General features: G+C 40.3%; 2 protein-coding genes across 5 annotated transcripts in view; one reads left to right on the forward strand and one right to left on the reverse strand.

Annotated features, from left to right (window-relative positions):
• AZIN1 (antizyme inhibitor 1) overlaps positions 1-12,668 on the reverse strand; it is a 32,819-nt gene extending 20,151 nt beyond the window's left edge. For 3 of the 4 annotated variants that reach the window (XM_055303444.1, XM_055303442.1, XM_055303443.1), the window contains exons 1-2: positions 12,306-12,667; positions 7,845-7,982 (exon numbers count right to left, since the gene is read on the reverse strand). The gene's annotated coding sequence lies outside the window, so the exon portion shown is untranslated. Of the gene's footprint in view, positions 1-7,844; positions 7,983-12,305 lie in introns of all 4 variants that reach the window. The other variant, XM_055303445.1, reaches the window with a different exon arrangement.
• On the forward strand, positions 338-12,309 carry LOC129495732 (translation initiation factor IF-2-like). Its single transcript, XM_055303432.1, has 2 exons — positions 338-364; positions 11,596-12,309. The coding sequence occupies exons 1-2, from the start codon at positions 338-340 to the stop codon at positions 12,307-12,309; spliced, it is 741 nt and encodes a 246-aa protein (XP_055159407.1).
• Positions 12,669-19,633: the final 6,965 nt, after the last annotated feature.

Here is a 19,633-nt window from a genome sequence, read left to right on the forward strand (position 1 = left end):
TATTTGAATTACACTACTACTGTAAGGAAGCCTAAGAGCACTTTTGGTTTTTAACATATGATTTGAGGACTTAAAACTCAGCTCACAGCTTTAACAATAGACACAATGCTGTCAAAGTCAACTCTGCATTCTACCTCTGACAGAAATGTTACTTACCATATAGAATACCTTTAGAAATAACTGGACAAAAGAACATTAGAACAGGATTCTCAAGGATGACTTGGCACTATAGATGTGAGGCCTGGAGAAGGTTCGAATCACCAGAAACAGTGCCAGGAAGCTACATACTGGAAATGGTTGGAAGTTCCAATAAATTGTGTGATGACCATAAGACCATATGGATTTTCGCCATACCAGACCAAAAGTAAGTGATGGATAATAACACTAATCTACACTGAGTAACTTAGGATAATCAGGACAAAATCTGCTTCAATCAATGGTTAAGTGGAAACCCAGGAATAGCAATAAACACCCTTAAGCTTACTTTTCAGGTGGTGAGGTAAAAAAAAAAAGAAAAAATAAATAAAAAAACCTGATTAACCCTAGAGAAAGAATATTAAAGGTGACCGCTGAAGAATTATTTTAAAAGACAAGAGCAAGAACAAATAGGATATACATAAGGGAGGGGAGAAAAAAAAAAAAAACAAAGGAAATGAGCCCAACAGACTAAGTTTGAAGATAAAGGCTGCCCTATGAAATGCCTCAAGATTCTAAAAATAAATCTTAATGAGAAAACAAAATACAGGATTGTAATACCAATATACTTTTACATATGAAACTGACAAGATTAGGCTCCCTTTGTCTTGAGGGCCCCTGGGTGGCTCAGTTAAGCCTCTGCCTTCAACTCAGTCACGACCCTGGGGTCCTGGGATGAGGTCCAGCACTGGGAACCCTGCTCAGCAGGGGAGCCTGCTTCTCCCTCTCCCCAACAGCTCATGCTATCAGATAAATAAAATCTTAAAAAAAAAAAAATTTGTCTTGACTATTCGATGTGAAGGCTGAATTTTTTCTGAAGGAAGTGTATGTACCTCACACAAGTAAAATAATTAAGTATGAATGGGAAATATATAACCATATTAATTTCAAGCTTTCTAAGCTTTCTTAGTGTAGTATAGGGAATAACTCTTCAAAGAAATGCACTTAATTACTATTTTGATTCCTTAGGGCAGATCTCACTATCACCTCTCCAAAAAGAAAGATTATTAATATATAAAAACACACGTGCAATACAATGACTGCAGCAAGTACAAGGTTAAGAAATAGAATACTCATGAAACCCTATACATCTTTCCCAGGTGGCAGTGGTCACATCTCCCCTAGAATAAGCATGTTCATGCTTTTTTAATCACTTCCTTGTTTAATTTTATTGTTCCCTATTCCCCTAAAACTTTGGCTTTACTAGTTTTGAACTATAAATAGCATCCTTGTCATTTTTTCTACCATGACCAACATCTTTTGCTCAACATTATAGGCTCCATTCACCTATAGACATGACCGAAGTCCATTAATTTTCATGGCTGTGTAGTATTTTGTGTAGATACACATTTGTCTGAACTGGATCTATGGTTACTTCCCATATTACTTATATTATTTATGACATAACTTCTGTTATTTAGGTACCTAAGGGCAGGGCTATTCAGACTAAGGCCTGCAAACTAGCTGATTCATAAGAACCAAGCAGTCCATGACATTGGGGGAACAAGAGCCTTGTCTGCTGACCGGCGGTTTAAGTAGCACTGATCTATGGCTACGTACTGGGAGAACAGCTAGATTTTTAGTGAAAAATGGTCTTTAACTCCTCTGCTCATTTTTTTTTTTTTTTAACTTGTGGAAGCTCCTTATGAGTTTAGGATAGCAAATACCTCATTTTGAGGATTTGGGGGGAATTGTTTTTATTACAGTGTCCATATTGAACATACTAAGATACTCCCCCCTTCCTACTTTGGTCATGCCAAATAGAACATGTTGAACCTAGATAAAAAGATACTATGCATATTTAGGAACTCTTTATAAACTGGGCATTAGAGGATTCTTGCAGGGAAAAGCAAGCAATAGATGAAAAGTCCTATATTCAACATAAATCTAACACTGTCTCTATAAGCACATAAAATCATAGTACAGAATCATACCCTAGGAGTATGGTAAAGAAATCAACTAAAATTGAAAAAAAAAAAAACAAAACAAAACAAAAACCACTAAAATATAAAACTGAAAAGCCCCTACAAATTAAGGAAGTTTTTTATTAAATATTAAGAAGAGACGTGTAATTCTTAGGATTCCTATTAACTGGTGGCTTAAGATTGTAACAGCTAATACTACTTATGTTCACAATTAACAATCAATACCTTAGAGCAATGCTGTCCAATAGAACTTCCTGTGGTAACTGAAATTTTGTCACTGCTCAAAACAATAGCCATTAGCCATATATAGCTTGCCAGCACTCACAATGTGGCTCACACAACTAAGAATTGAATTTTAAATTCTATTGCATTTTAACTTTCAAAATATAAATAGCCGGCTGGCTAGTGGCTACTTTATTGAACACAGCAGTGCCAGAGGATGCTATTTTCATAAGAATTTTTTTTGTTTTTTAAATTCATGAGAGACACAGGCAGAGGGAGAGGCAGGCTCCATGCAGGGAGCCCGACGTGGGACTCGATCCCAGGTCTCCAGGATCACACCCCGGGCTGCAGGCGGCGCTAAACCGCTGGGCCACTGGGGCTGCCCTAGTAAGAAATTTTAAACTTCTAAGGATCAAGTCCACACACATCACAAATTAAAATTTCAATTAAAATTTTAATTTGTGATGTGTGCCTCCAAATAACTTTGTTCAAGGTAACAAAGATCAATTCACAAGTTTACAAAGCTAGACTATAGGAGCAAAAAAAGTAACAAACCATAGCAAGTTCAGAATAGAGATTTAAAATGTGTGCTTATATAAGATAATGAAGAAAAGGTAAAAAGTTCAGAAAGGATCGTTTGAAAATAATTTATTATCTTGGGTACTTCTGGCAATCAGTTAGTTATAAGGCATTTAAGACCTCAGGGTGGCTGAGTATGGCCCAGGCAGGCTGAACACTATCACTCTAATCCTTTTATGCTGAAGAAGTATTTTCTACTTGTGCCATAACGTTCTTCACATTATTCACTGGAATAGAGAAAGGATGGCTAAATCCCCGCTTCAGTTAGCTTGTGACAAATTGCTTAACTGTCCAAGGATGGTCCTGGAATGGAGGTGAAGGACAAAAAAAAATATCGGTTTCCTAAGCCTTATCAATGTGAGAGCACCTCACATAGGCTTCTCTGAACAATGTCCCGCCTTGAACAGCCTTCTGTTTATCTAGATTTCATATTTTACAAGGTACAAATACCTTATTCACTCCTAATTTAAGTGTCTCAAAATTTTGGGGAAGGGGTGGGAGGAGTCTGAAGTAAGACCACACAAAGGAGTGTAATGGAACACAAAAATTGGTAGTCACTATTAACCCCCCTGGATCACTGTTTTTTATAATAAATGCAAGAACCATTTTATTCCCTTTAAAAATTGGTCTACAATGCTTTCCAATCTTTTTGACCCTCCCAGCAAAGACTCTGAATTTACCCAAAGAAAAAATAGCCATGTTCCCCAAACACTGTTTTATCTATTAAGGTATTTTCACATTGTGCTTGTACAGAATACTTTTCTACTAATTTACATGAGCAGTGAAGAGCCATCAAATACTATTTCATGTATACCAGGGGATACATGTACTTTAAAAACAATGTATTTCAAGCATAGCAGTTTTAGCTTTCTTGTCAAAGAACACCACCAACCATTAATGAATATTCTCCTGAATTTGCTTACATCACAGAATCTATAAATTATCCAAACTAAAATTTCTTTTCTCCATGGTAAATCAAAAATCTGATTTTACTACTGACAACAACAAAACATGAGAAAACAATACTAGTAAATTCATACAGAACATTATCTCCTAGTTAAAATAATTCATTTCAGTTTAGGGCAGGTCCTATTAAGGCATATGCAAATATTACCAATCAGGAGACAACATGAATATTTAAAATGCTGATGATTCTTACGAAGTTCCTACCTGAACATAGTCAACTAATGACAACCACAGAAAATATTTTAGACAAATATTAAGAGTCCATTTAAACCATTCTATTAATTGAAGCCTATTTCTAGATTTAGATACAACTTATTAAAAAGTATGATAATGATTAATTCAATAGGACTCCATCACCAGATCTGTTAATAAAAGTAGTTGGTTAGAAGAGAATTTAGTTTTCTGGAAAGGCCTATTTAAAAATTTTTCCATTAGGCTAATTTTATTCATTATAAAACAAGAGTGACAGCTAAAATAATTTGAGAATCTAGCCCAATGGAAAAAAAACATACCAGCATAAAGCCCTAAGGAACCCTTTAAAAGACATTCAAAAGCTTTGCCACAATGAGAGGATCTTCATTAATCTTAGAAACTACTAGTGTTGAAACATTTGTCAAATATCTTTATAGTGCTCACCTATTGCATCGTACACATATTCCAAAGAAAAACTATTATGTAAGCAACTACCCAAGTTTCCAAATATTTAATAAACTATCTCAAGATTCAGATGGTTACCGGACTTAAAAACCTAACTCTGGGGGATCCCTGGGTGGCGCAGCGGTTTGGCGCCTGCCTTTGACCCAGGGCGCGATCCTGGAGACCCGGGATCGAGTCCCACATCGGGCTTCCGGTGCATGGAGCCTGCTTCTCCCTCTGCCTGTGTCTCTGCCTCTCTCTCTCTCTGCGACTATCATAAATAAATAAAGATTAAAAAAAAAAAAAACCTAACTCTGAAGGGAAATCTTAGAGCTTAGACCATTTGCACAGAACTATATGCTCTGCAATGCTACATACCAAGTATTTTCCACAAAGGCCAGTGTGTTAAAGCCCTTTTTAACGACTTCTGGTTTTCCAAAACAGTATTGTTGCTCCACAGGATTTTAATGTCCACCATAACAAACTCCTATTGATATCTAAGGACATTTCTGGAAAGCAGAACTTTCTCTTGCCATTTTTACTAATTCTAGCCAAGAACCTTTGGAGTCAGAGATCTTTTCCGAATTCAAAATTTCTCAGATTTTAGAATGGTACTATAAGTACATATACTTCATATATATATTATACAACATTCTCTAGGAGGCCAGCACCCTGTAATCACAATATTTCTGCAACAAAATTTAAAAATATTGGCACTTAATGGGATAAGATAAAAACAGCAACATCTCAAGGTTTTGTTTCCAAATCAGTTTAGGTTGCTTCAAGAAAGCTATAAAAATCTTAAGTAATTTTTGAACTTCAGAATTCTATGCATAAGGGACTGTGGGCCTGTAGCTTTATAGCAAAGTTCAAAGTGCTATTGTTTTGATTGTTTTGTTCAACATAATATACATTGTATCTAGACATAATAAGTCAGTTACTTCGGCTGCCAGAACCTTGCAGAGTAATAAGTATCTTTAATATATTCTATCTGTGCTCATCCACTCCTGAAAGAGGAGTAAACTATGGACTTTCCCAGTACTACAGTATTTTAAATAAAAACTACTTTCCCAGATTTGCCAGACTCATTTATTAAGCTATCAGTTCACTGATACAAGTTTAAGAGGAAACACCACTAGAGATATTATTCAACTAAAAAAAAGTCCGTCAAAAAATAAATAAATAAAATAAAAAATAAAAATAAGTCTGTCCTTTAATATGATCTTCCTTAAATCATGAAGCTTGTTCTTGAATTTCCATTTCAGAATCTATTTGTGACTGTGATGTCAACTAGACCCCACCCCAGAAAAGTTAAATCTCCAAGTCAATGAGGGGAGAATATTAGATATATTGGAAATAGAACTGATTACTAACAAAAATTAAGAAATCCCAGACTTGGTACTGAGATGGCAGCAACAGTGCTACTCTACTATGCATACAAGTCACCTGGTTAAAGTGCAGCTTGAGTCAGGTTTAGGTGGGGCTAAGATTCTACATTTCTATTACAGATGATGCTAATCCCAAAACCACACTATGTTAATAAGTGGTGCTTAATACACTCAAAAATGAGAATCACTGTTATCAGCTTAGGGCTAAAGGAACTGTTCTAGTTATAGCTATGATTTTAAAAATAAGCAGTATGCTCAAACTCACACAACTAGGAGAAAGCCAGTATGAAGAATCTTCTAGTCAGGTTTCTAAGTCAGTAGAACTTGCAAGAAATCCTATTATTTAAACCGTTTTCCTCCCCTCTCTTTAGCCTTGCAAATGTGTTGAAAAGGTCTGCTTTAACATACTTTAATTAGATAGAGCAAACATTTTTTTTTTGATAGAATCTAACAACATCAGACTATAGAAACACTATATTGATACTCTAAACTTTTCTGAAAATTTCAATTGTTATCTCCTCCAAGTCTCTGGACAACTTAGAAACATCCAAACCTCAAAACCCAAGTTTCAATAGCAAGAAACGTATAAATTTTAAAAAATAATAATAAACTATGTAAATCTAGCAGCACAAATTCAAAGAACAGTTTACTGTTGAATTGTATGTTGCAGTTTTAGGTACAAAATTCATCTAAGAAAGTGGCATGCTGGAAGACATACATGTATCATCTCTCAGTAAGTCCTCTAAAAGCAACCAATTTTTCTCCACCAGCTGAGTACTATATAAACCCATTTTATGAAACAATTATCAACTCTAGTAATCCATTATATCAGGCAAGACGCTCAAACTAGAAAAACAAGAAGATTCATCTCTTATATCCCATATTGTGGGGTACAGTTTCAGTTAGTGGAATGAAGAACAGAATCTTTTGCAATATTTAAATGCCTACACCTTAAGTTAAAAACAGACAAAATACAAAATCTTTCCAACTTATATTAAAACCTGGGCTAGGGGATCCCTGGGTGGCTCAGTGGTTTAGTGCCTGCCTTTGGCCCAGGGCCTGATCCTGGAGTCCCAGGATCGAGTCCTACATCAGGCTCCTTGCATGGAGCCTGCTTCTCCCTCTGCCTGTGCCTCTGGTGCGCTCTCTCTCTCTCTACCACGAATAAATAAATAAAATCTTTAAAAAAATTTTTTTAAAAATAAAAAATAAAATAAAACCTGGGCTAGTTAAGACTTCCTAAAGCTTGGCTTGTAGTATGTACCTAAATATAGTAATACTTGTTATGTACCCAAAATAAATTTTAAGTGATCCAATCATTGGTAAACAATGCATACAAAGCTGAATCAGGGGATCCCTGGGTGGCGCAGCGGTTTGGCGCCTGCCTTTGGCCCAGGGCGCGATCCTGGAGACCCGGGATCAAATCCCACATCAGGCTCCCAGTGCATGGAGCCTGCTTCTCCCTCTGCCTGTGTCTCTGCCTCTCTCTCTCTCTGTGACTATCATAAATAAAAATTAAAAAAAAAAAAAAAAAAAAAAAAAAGCTGAATCAGTATACCCATAACTGTCAAACCTTTATGTTAGAACTATTAAAAAGCGCTTTAAAAGTCACTTCACTTTTAAGAGATAAGTACAGTTTCAAGTTTTGAAAAAAACTGAGCGGGATCCCTGGGTGGCTCAGGGGTTTAGTGCCTGCCTTTGGCCTAGGGTGTGACCCTGGAGACCCGGGATCGAGTCCCACATCAGGCTGCCTGCATGGAGCCTGCTTCTCCCTCTGCCTGTGTCTCTGTCTCTTTCTCTCTGTGTCTGTCATGAGTAAATAAATAAATAATCTTTAAAAAAAAAAAAAAGAAAAATAAAAAAACTGAGCAACAAAGAACTCTCCTTTACTTCAATTTTACAAGAGCCCCAGCGTAGATATGAAAATACTTACATGGACAAGTTAGGAGATGGAACCCCCCTATCATCAGCTAGGTTCCCAAGGTGGCTCAGCGTTGAAGTCGAACTGCTCTCTATACAGCACTTCTCCTAGGCCCTCTGGGTAGTTGTATACTTGGTCAGAAAGTTCGCCCTAAAGAAAGGAATGAAAATAGTAGTAAATAGTCCTAAATTAAGAAAATTAGCTTGTTCTTCGAGCAGATTAAATTGACTTAAAGATTAACTATGGGAATAAGTTTTAGTTTTAAAAGAGTGTTTCATCAGTCACATTATACAAACGATGTTTTCAAAAGGTTTACCATAATACCAAGTACTTTTTTTCTGTAGTAAAAATTTCCAAGCTGCTAGAAGTACAAAATTCAGAGCTCGATGTCATGATCATCTTTCCAAGTCGCTTTATCTACCTAACACAGTTTCCAGCCTTCATCTAATTTCATTTTCACTTTTATTCATCTTCTAAAACCCAAATTTCCCAGTGCCCTAAAATTGAAAATTTCCAAGTACCCTCATCAACCTGATGTATAATGTTCTGGCATGATCTGTAATCTGGAACTACCCAGAACATTTCTTTTACTCTCCAAATTTCAAGTCCTCTTTACTTAAAATGTAGAATCTTACTACATACCAAAAAGATCTTAGCTGATATGCCACTTATGTGAAATAATGCTTGATAATTGCCTTATACAGCAGGCAAGTATTTAAGGGTTGTATCTCTCTTCCACATACCTTAACCTATCTAGACTTTCGTCTACAATCACTAGAACTATGAATGTGAAGTGCTTAGCATGTTACAAAAAGCTAAATTTGAGCCATGGTTATTACTGATTATGGTTTGCTTGGATGGATTTCTCACCTTCAAACAAAACTGCTACATCTATACTTCTAATCATAATTAGGTGGTTGTTACTTTAAACTAATATAACCTGACAGGACTTCCTAGAAAAGGTGATAAGGAAGCCAGAAAAAGGATTAAACTAGGAAGTATAGGGTTAAGAATCAGAAAAATTTCAAAAGTACCCTAGACATATGTAAAGCATCTCAAAAAAATAAAAATTAAAAAAAAAAATAAAGCATCTCTCACCACCAGGATAGAAGCATCCTTGTGGTTCTTCAACCTACTAGGAGAATCTGCTCACACTCTTGGATGAGTCAAGAACCCATACAGACATGTAACTGTGATTATAATCTTACTATTAAATTTCAAATAATATACTCCAAAACAAAGATTTTGATTCTTCCCACACCAAGATAATTTTTAAAATAATTTAAAAGCTGACTCATGCTGAAGACAGAGTTTATTCTCAATTATCCTATGTCTTAGGATAATTACTCTGGGTGAAAAGACTCATCTCACCCCTACCAGGTATACACACAGCTATTTTGCTTAATGTAACCCAAGAGCAGTGGCGTAAAATGTTAAAGATATTAAACTTCGGACATTCAAAAATGTTCTTCAGCATGATCTCTAAAACATTTCCATCTAACAAAAAGATACTAATAGGAAATGAAGGCCCTAAAATATGAAAGGCACATTTTAGTAAAATATGAAAGGCACATAGGCTAAGAGGGCCAGTTACATACAGGATATTTGTACAGTTAAAATAAACCATAAGGAAGTTAAATGAAAATGTGGAGAAAAAGAGGTATAGGAAAAGATAATTATTCTTATTTAAAATGGTATGTGTAATCAGTTGCAATCAAGTTCTTTAACTGAAGAAAATGTCTCGTTACATCTATGTGAATAAGCATGGGAAGAACTAGTCTTGACTGAAAGCAGTAGGTCTCTACCACACACACAAAAAAACTCATTATTTTAGCCTAGTATCCTCAAATTATCAGCATTTCCCTGAATAACAAATATTGTCTTTACCAATGACTTTTTAAGAAGTTGCTACGTGGCATTCTTTCCCCAAACCCCAAACTAAAGTCTAATTATGAGAAAAAAAAAAATCAGACAGCCAAATTGAAGGACCTTCTATTGGATATCGGGCCAATACTACTTCTCTAGGCTGTCAAGGACATGACAAACAAGGTTAAGAAACTGTCAGAAAGAATTGGGGAAAGCATGACAACTAAATGTAATGTGGTACCTTGGATTATCCTGGAACAGAAAAAGGACATTAAAAACTGATGAAATTAGGGATCCCTGGGTGGCGCAGCGGTTTGGTGCCTGCCTTTGGCCCAGGGCGTGATCCTGGAGACCCAGGATCGAATCCCACGTCAGGCTCCCGGTGCACGGAGCCTGCTTCTCCCTCTGCCTGTGTCTCTGCCTCTCTCTCTCTCTCTGTGACTATCATAAATAAATAAAAAATTAAAAAAAAAAACCTGATGAAATTCAAATAAAGTCTGCAGTTTAGTTCACAGTAATGCATCAAAGTCAGTTTTAGTTTTGACAAATGTACCACAGTAAAATGCTAATAATAAGAACTGAATGAGAAGTATGCACCTCCGTACTACCTTTGCAACTTTTCTGTAAATCCAAAATTATTTCAGAATAATTTATTTTATAAAATTAGGCAAAGTATTCACATAATGGACTACCACTGAGAAATAAAAATAACCTACTGATCTACGTATCAGGGTTAAGTATCAAAAAATGTGCTGAATTAAAGCCTTTTACATAAAATAATGCTAACAATATAATTCCATTTACATGCAAGTTTTAGAATAGACAGATCTATGATTAAAAAAAAAATCAGAATCCTGGCTGCCTCGGGAAGAGTGGGGCGGGGGGGATAGCATTTGAAGGGGTAAAAGACAAGTTTCTGGCAATGCTCTACATCTTGATAGATTTGGATTACACTACTCTTATTTTTTGTTAGAACCTACAAAATGATAGATTAAAGATCTGCGCATTGTATCCAAAGGTTTTTCTTTTTAAGAATAAACAGTATTAAACTACAGCACATACTTATGAACTGAACACTGGTAAAGTGTTCTGGTGTCTCCAACTTTGAATGAAATACACGGAAAAATGAGATGGATTGATGAATGGATAGCAGGATGGCAAATAAAGCAAAATGTTGCTAAATGAATCTAGGAGAGGGTACAATTCTTTTGCCTTCTATGTTTGAAAATGTGTAAATTAAATAAATCTGACAAGAGAGAAGGCACCGATTACGTGATCACTGCACCTACTATAACTCATTTAATTAGGAGCCAACATTTCCTACTAAATGTAAACTCCTCAGGGCTTTGTCTTCATGACCATGATCTGCATTCTCACATTTGTAAAAAAAAAAATAATAATAATAAAAATCAGGGCCTTGCCTGACAATCATTAGCCATATTTCTGCCAGGTTCGTCCCATCAACTCTTCCCCCCACACAGCACTTCTCTCTCTCTCTCTCTCTCCTTTAAGAGTCCTCAGGTTCCCACCCAAGCTGGGGGCTTAAAGGTCGAAAAACTACGGGATAGAAAACATCTTAAAAGATCCAAGATGCCACCACAAAATCCAGTTAAATCTGAACATCATAGGGCTGTAAACTGTGTCCCCGACTTCAGGTTTCTGACCCAGCAGTTTAGCCCAAGACACATACACGCTCAAATATTTTGGGCAAGAGTTGAAACACGTCACCATCATTCCTGTTGGCAGTCAAAATAGCACTTGATAAGCCACCCAAGCCTACCGTTCTCCCTCTCACTGCCCAGGAATCGTGGCGCGGACGGGAAAACGAAGCCATGGTGACTAATCCTCAGGCTCTAGGAGGTGACTGGGGTGAGTGAAGGCGACTTGGCCCAATCAGGAGCGCCGCAGGGGGCGGAGTAGCAGCCCCGAGGCTTCCAGAAGGGGCCAAAGGCCTCTCCCTCGCTACCTGACACCGGGGCTTCCCTGCCTCCGGGCCTCGAGTGGCGTCAACTTTCCTCCACCAGAGGGGGGCCGCACTCCCCGCACCCCAAGAACCAGTCCTCCTTCGGCAGCTGTCACAGGAGGCCGCCGCCGGGCCCGCCCCGCTCCATTCATAAGGCCCCAGCCGTTGCAACCCTTCGCGCCGCCCGCGGGGTTACCGGAGGCGACGGGGCTCCGGGCTGGGGCTGCGGGAGCAAGGCCCCTCAAGGCTGCGGCCCGGCCCCCCTCCCCGGAAACAGCAATGCACCACGGGAGAGGGGTGGGGGCCGCACGCCGCCGGGAGACTGCGCCGACCCCCGGCGGAGACCCCCACGAGCGCCCCCACGCGCACACGCCCCCTCACCTTAACCGCGGCGGCGGCGGCGGCGGCGGCTCCCGCTCCGCCGAGCGGCAGGCGGCCGCCGGAGGGCCCCGAAGCGCGCCCGCCACCCCAGCCCGCCGCGCCGGCACCGACCGCCGCCACACACACCGCCGTCCGCCATGTTCGAGGCAGCCGGCCGCGGGGCACTGCGGGCCGCCGGTCGGGCGGAGGGGCCCAGCCGGCAGGCAGCCGGCAGCTCCCCGAGGCTGGCCCCGCGCCCCCGCGCCCCTCGGGTCGGTACTCACGTGAGATAACGGCCCAAAGAGTCGGGTAAAGCGTCTTCTCTTTTTCGGCGGAATTTTTAAAGAGGGATGTGGTTACCTTGAGCAGAAATACCCAAGGCGGCCTGGGCCATAGGCTGCGGGGACGACGTGGGGGGAAAAGCGCGGCACCGACACCAGCTGTGCAGCAGTGGCGGCGGCGGCCGAAGGGAGAAATAGAACAACGCGGGCAGAGAAGAATGGCGAGGACTGGGTGGAGAGAGGATTCGGCCTCGTCACACTGCAGAGCCGAAGACCGAGAAAGGATGAAAAGAGGCAGAGGTGGGGATAAAAAGGAAACACTGCAGCCGAGCGAAAAGCCAGAGAGTGTGGGAAGGCGGCGCCGCAGACGCCAGTACTTATAACAAGGGGGCGGGGTCTGGTGACGTCACAGCCGGCCGGGCCGCCGCGCGAGCGGGGCGGAGCAGGGCTGCGGCCCGGGTCGAAGGGAGGGAGCGGAAGAGAAAGGCGTGAGACGCGGGCAGCGGAGTGGGGGGCGAAAGGGGGCGAAAGGGGCCGGTACGGGCTATCCTGCGTGCAGGTGCCCAACGCCTGTGGCTTCCCGCCCTCCCGAGGGCCGTCGCTCCTCACCCGGCGGAGCCCCGTGCGCTCGGACGGGGGCGGGCGAGGGGAAAGGGACGCGCCGGGGCCGGGGCCGGAGCGCAGCGTCGCCGGCGCCTGCAAGCCCCGGGCGCCTGCGCTCCCGCCTGCGGCTGGCCCCGGCGCGGTGGGAGTTGGGCTCGGCGCCCCGGCGGCCACGACTTCCAGAGTCGTGCTGGGCCGGGGGCAGCGGCTCGCGTGCACCGCCGGGGGAGGCTCTAAGGGAGGCCCTGTAGGGCCTTCGCCGGAGCTCCGCCCCTCGAGAGCGCGACGCTTTGGGAGGGTTCCACCGGCTGTGCCCGGGGACTGCCCTCCCAGGGTGAGATAGCGCACTCCTCCGTGGAAGCCAGTTCCTAAATGGCCGGGATGGATGGGCCCAGCGCTGGTGAGGTTACCGAGAGCCTCCTGACCGCGTGAAAAAGTCCCCAGTGCGCGTATGTTACAATATGGTGCAGTAGGATTTTTTTTTTTTAAAGGAGTGTGGCCTCTATGTCATTATTTAAAGGGTTGGTGCAATTACACCCAGCCCTTATTAATGAAGGGCCAGTGTTGGTGAGAGGATTACTGATGTTACAAACGCACGATACTTTAATCCTCCACTTCATAACAAACTTTTTAAACTGGGGAACCTAATATGACCTACATAGCTTTTAATTTATTCTCATCTTTTAAAAATGTCTTCATATTAGTGATCAGAAACTTTTGAGTCCTCTCATGCTAACTCCTTGTGAATCAAGAGTCAATGACATAAATGAAATGTATATTTATACATCCCTCCCAAGTTAAAATCTATGAGATTAAGACCTTGACCTTTTTTTTTCGTTCGTTTTTCCCCACCTTCAATTTACTTTGTGAGCAGCACTGTGTCTAATTAATAAATCATAAATTAGAAAAGAAGAGTAATAGCCTTCCTAGATGGAAAGATAGCAAAGCTGAAATGTAGGCTTTTGGAGGAAAGTATTGAGTAAAAATTGGGAGCTGTGGATGCTCCCTAATTTTGTTTTTCTATATTTCACTCTGCTATATCTTGACTTTTCTTTCATTCCTTAAAAATTCTTTTTGATTCAGAATATTTAGAAACACAGCACTTTACTAAACCCCCTGGTGGAAGGAGGTGGCTAGAGATGAATACACTACTTGAAATCTTGCTTACAATCTAGCAGGAGAAATAAGACAACTACACAAAATAAATTTTTTACAGAGAAGTGATATGCAATGTGGAACCTAGTGGAGAGAGGAAATCATTGCAGCTGAGAGAAAGGCTGCTAGGGAAAGGTAGTGATAAATTTTGAGAGCAGATGTTCCAAACATTGGGGAAAAGTGATTTTGAGAGCAGATACTCTAGGTAAGGAAACAAGTGAGAGAAGGCACAGAAATGAGCCAGTTTAGAGAATTGTGAGTGGGCTTTCTGGCTCCAGTGTAGGGGCCTGGTTGCTAATGAGATAGAAAAGGTAGGTTACGGTGAGATCAAGAAATGATCAGAGCTAGCACTTTATTCTGGAACCATTTAAGCAGGAACACGATATACTCAGATGTTTTCAAAAGATTATTCTGGTATCAGTGGAATTAAAAATAGGTAGAAAGTTTGGAAGACACAGTGTGGGGACTCTTTAAAAAGTTAAGAATGCAGGGATCCCTGAGTGGCGCAGTGGTTTAGCGCCTGCCTTTGGCCCAGGGCGCGATCCTGGAGATCCGGGATCGAATCCCACGTCGGGCTCCCGGTGCATGGAGCCTGCTTCTCCCTCTGCCTGTGTCTCTGCCTCTTTCTCTCTCTCTGTGTATCATAAATAAATTTAAAAAATTTAAAAAAAAAGTTAAGAATGCTAAGGGGTTCCGAATGGATGGGAGAGAAAAGGCATAGAAAACTAGAATGTAATCTTTGAATGTCAAGAGAGATAAGGTGTCAAATGATTTGGGTATATTAAGCTAATTAACAGGGAGGATTCTGGAATTATGAACATAGGTAGAAATAAAAGAACCCAGTTTGGAGGAAAGAATATGAGACTGCTTTGAGCATAGTTGAAGTTGTTATTGTAATATCCATGTAAAGATGGTCCAAAGGCCCCTGGAAATAGGGAGATCTGGAGCCCTTTGGGCTATGAATTTGGGAGCCTTTCTTATAGACATGATGATTAAGAAAATGTTGAGGTCTACAGGAAAAGGGTTGTAAGTACAGGAACCTGAGAAATGCCAGAGAGAAGAGAGGCTGGCAGAGAAAACCAAGAGGACCAGCCAGAGAAGTGGAAGGAGAATCACCATAGTACAATGTCAAGCCATGTAAGAAGGATGGTGTTCCAAGATAGAAAAAGTGATTAAGATGTCTTATCACTCAAACAGGATGATTGGGGGTTCTGATTCTGGCAAGTGGCAAATCATGGGTAAACTCTGATCTCCTGTTAAGTTTGGATTTTTATCCCTAAAAAGTTTCAATCATGGGAGTGGTTTGAATTTCAGAAAAAGACGACTGTGAGGATAGGAAGAAGAAGGGCTACAAGCGTATGGCAGAGAGAACACTTGGAAAGCTATTGTAATGATCCATCAAGAATGATAAGGGCCTGAAAAGAAGTTATCTGTGACTTTTAACTGAGTAATTTCAGTGGAGTGGGAGGCACAGAAGTTAAATTTGAGTGAGGAGTAGCTGAGGTGAAGTCATTGGATGTTGACCACTCTTTCAAGTGGAAGGTACTGGACCTGAGCCTAATTCAACATCATTTATACTATGAAGCAATTCAACAATCTATTATTCAAATGACATGCCCTCATGATTAGTGTTTGTGTATTCAAAATTAAAGAATAATACAGCTAGCACTATTGTATTTATTGTAGTTGAGGAAAACAATAGAACCTTAAAAATTGTACTGCAGTGGACTAGCCAACATAGTATGTAACTTTAACAGAACGATAGCTTCCCTAATGAGAACAGCATATTTAATTGTGTTTGGGGTTTGAGGTTTTGGTTTTTTTGCCAAGTTAGGTTACTCATATATAAAAACACAGGTAGTGCCAGGGAAACTATTATTATTAAACAGAAAGCCCTAAGATAAAGTGATACAGTACCATTCACACTTAGGTCATCCTGGTCCATTGATTCAAACTTACTTGCTTTTGTGCCAATAGTTATAAAAGTTGGAATGAATTAGGTTGATGATAAAAACAAGTCACTCAAAAACAATAGGTACGCCTAAAAACAGCCTATAATAAAAATATCTTGTTATCACATATATAAATATGACAAATGTAGAGCCCAATTATAATCAAGAGTAAAAATACCAGTTTAATGGGAATCTTTAAAGAGAGCTTAATAAGCATTTTTATTGCTAAAGTGCATTCTTTGAGTACTCCTTATTATATAGAAAACTAAAATATATAGTTTTTGTTTTGGGTGTTTTCGGGGGAGTTTTAAAGTTTTAATGTTAAGTTTCATAGGTAATGGTAATACTCTGAAATTCAAGCATTTTAAAGAATACTTTGTAAAAATAACATTTTCAAACTGATATATAGTAAAAAAAAAAAGTAAATTAATAATCTATAATGTATAAATAATATTTCCACAGTTCAAGTTTTCACATAGTCAAAATATCTAGGTTTTGAATAATTAAAACATTCACATTTTTAAAAAAGTTTTATTTAACTAATCTCTACACCCAACGTGAGGCTTGAACTCACGACCTCAAGATCAAGAGGCCCATGTTCTTCCAATTGAGCCACCCAGATGCCCCAAACATTCACATTCTTTTTTTTTTCTTTTTGATAAGCAACATAGCAAAGTTTATTGAGTGATAGCTCAAAGCTTGCAAAGAGGGAAGGGCCCAAGAGGGTCGTCATTGGAGTTTCTTTTCTTTTTTTTTTTTTTTTTTTTAATTTACGATAGTCACAGAGAGAGAGAGGCAGAGACACAGGCAGAGGGAGAAGCAGGCTCCATGCACCGGGAGCCCCACGTGGGATTCGATCCGGGGTCTCCAGGATCGCACCCTGAGCCAAAGGCAGGCGCCAAACTGCTGAGCCACCCAGGGATCCCGTCATTGGAGTTTCTAAGTCTAGGGTTTTAATGGACTTGCTGAAGGGCTGTTTTAATCTAATTAACCCTCCCTGCACCTGTCATCCAATCAGGTTTTTGTTATCTATCACGTGGGAAAGGGGAAAGGGTAGAGGTCTCCTTCCAGGGTAGTGTAAATCCTTTTAAGGATTATTTCCTCCTGGCATGGGGTGGGGGGAGAGGGGTGTTGTCCTTGCCTGCCTTTCTTCCAACTATCCTCCATCATTCCCCACTAACTGTAACCCTAACTGCTGTTAGGGGAAAAGGTTCACATCTGATCATAGCTACTTCCTGCTGGCATAGGAGTGGGTGTGTCGGGGTATTGGATGGGCAGCAGTCAGGATCCCTCTAGTTCTAGCCTGTCAAGGGATCCCCTGTAGAAGTCTGGTTTGACCTCCATGTGAGGCTCCACCATTTGGAGTTTGATGACCTTTATTCTGGAAAATATAAAGTGGGTTAAGGCATTTAGGAGGCGAGTCCCAGAGCACAATGCAAGATGGAGCATAGCCTAGCATAAATCAGTTAAACGTTACATTTAAGAAGACTTACATGTGTCTTCTTGTTGCTTCCACTAGTTCAAGGTCCTTTCTGGATTCACAGAAGTGTTTCTGGTTCCTTATTGTTAGGCCCTATTGGGGACCAGGGTTTGACTCTGGAATGGTGGATCCAGGCTTCAAAAATCACTGTGTATGGGCCTTCCCAGACTGGCTAGTTAGCTGTCCTTAATGGTCGAGATCCCAGACGAACTCCCATAAAATGTTACAGGATTTGCTTCTCCTTCAGTGCCCGTGGTTCTTGGTCACACCACTTCAAACAATGAAGAGGTAGACCAAAGAGTGGTGGGCAGTGAAGCAAAGCTTATTGAGCGATATTAGAGTGATAGTATAAAGCTCCCAAAGAGGGAAGGGACCCAAGAGGGTTGCCCAAACATTCACATTTTAAAACATGATATTTGGGGATCCCTGGGTGGCTCAGCAGTTTAGTGCCTGCCTTTGGCCCAGGGCATGATCCTGGAGTCCTGGGATCGAGTCCCATGTCGGGCTCCCTGCATGGAGCCTGCTTCTCCCTCTGCCTGTGTCTCTGCTTCTCTCTCCTTCTCTGTATCTCTCATGAATAAATAAATAAAATCTTTAAAAAAAAAACATGATATTTCAGTTGTCTACTACATATTTTGGTACACTCATAGTCTTGTAAAAAGCTAACTTGCGGGCACCCCGGTGGCTCAGCAGTTTAGCACCACCTTCAGCCCAGGGCCTGATCCTGCAGACCCGGGATCGAGTCCCACCTCAGGCTCCCTGTATGGAGCCTGCTTCTCCCTCTGCCTGTGTCTCTGCCCCACTCTCTCTGTGTGCCTCTCATGAATAAATAAATAGAATCTTAAAAAGAAAAAAGCTAACTTGCTTCTTAAGAATCTGGTGCTATTGGGCTAGTGAAAATGGGTAAAAGTGTTTCCAAATTACTTTGTAGAGTAGGGTTTCAGATTATATACCATTCTCTCCTTGAATGGAGTAGGTATAAGGTGCAGTCCTTTATTTGCTAAATATCTGTTGTTTAGAGCTTTACCTAGGCTGATTTACACCTCTGATGAAAAATGATATGATTTGAAAAGAGATTTTTTTATTGTCATGTTTAATTTTTTTCCTCACAAAATTTAGGTACCAGGTCAGTAGAGTTCTGTGCCCCTGCATCCCAGCACTGACTTGAAGTTGTTCATGTCCATCACCCATCTTTGTCCACAGGATCATTTAGCCTGTTGAAGGGTAAGCCTGGCAAGCAAAGAGTGATGGAGCCCAGATTCAGACTTTGGTGTAAGGGAAAAGCAGGTTTTTTTTCTATTTTCATTTTAGTGGCTGCGTATGTCATTACATATAGGTCAGCATTTTACTTCTCTCAAGTGACTTGGATGGTTTTTCTGTGATAAGCGGGTCATAAGCAATACACTGACGTCTTTTATTACAAATAAGAAACGTAACAAGTTATTCCTGTTAATTTAAGAGGACTGCTTCAGAAACCTGTGTAAGCAGCCAAAGAAATTATCCAGTTTTACAAATTAAATACAACATACATAACTAGAATATTCAATCGACATGATCCATGAGTTTGCTGTCTTATGTCTTCATCTAATCCTTGGAAGTGAGGAAATCCTTGGAAAGTTAATTTCATTGTCGCTTTGCTGCCACACATTGTCTGATAACAAATGTTTTATTGGTTAGGTAATATAGAGCAAGATAGGCTTGTGTCTCTCTGTTTCAAAATAGCTCCTGGGCAGATATCCCTAAACTTTTGGTTATGGACATAAAAAATAGGAGCTCTGAAATCTATGCTTGTCCAGTTTGAATTATGGTTTGCTTTATTTTCTCTAATAATTTAGCCAAAGTGCTATCACATGAGTACCTATGTGATTGCTAATGAGAGTAACTGTGGGCTACATTGTATTTAACAAGAATTTTTAAATTACTTTGTCATTTAAAGTTTTGCAAATTGTAACATGTAACTTGTAAACATTTATGTCAATTTAAATTTGCTTTATCTATTGCTTTATGTAACTTTAACCAGGAGAAAAGTCAATGCAAATAAATAAATAAATAAAATAAAAGATTAGTTCTTTACCAAAATAGAAAGAAGAAATATCTTGCTTTCACAAAAATAATTAATCTTTTTGTGCCATTCTATCATC

Source organism: Nyctereutes procyonoides, unplaced genomic scaffold (genome assembly GCF_905146905.1).
Source record: "Nyctereutes procyonoides isolate TBG_1078 unplaced genomic scaffold, NYPRO_anot_genome, whole genome shotgun sequence".
Taxonomy (NCBI): domain Eukaryota; kingdom Metazoa; phylum Chordata; class Mammalia; order Carnivora; family Canidae; genus Nyctereutes; species Nyctereutes procyonoides.

What these genes read in the sequence shown, in the direction of transcription:
- LOC129495732 (XM_055303432.1), top strand. Translation starts at nt 338, where the DNA reads ATGGATTTTCGCCATACCAGACCAAAA. An exon ending in TTCGCCATACCAGACCAAAA is followed by an intron (nt 365 to 11,595) that starts GTAAGTGATGGA and finishes TGGCCCAATCAG; the next exon opens with GAGCGCCGCAGGGGGCGGAG.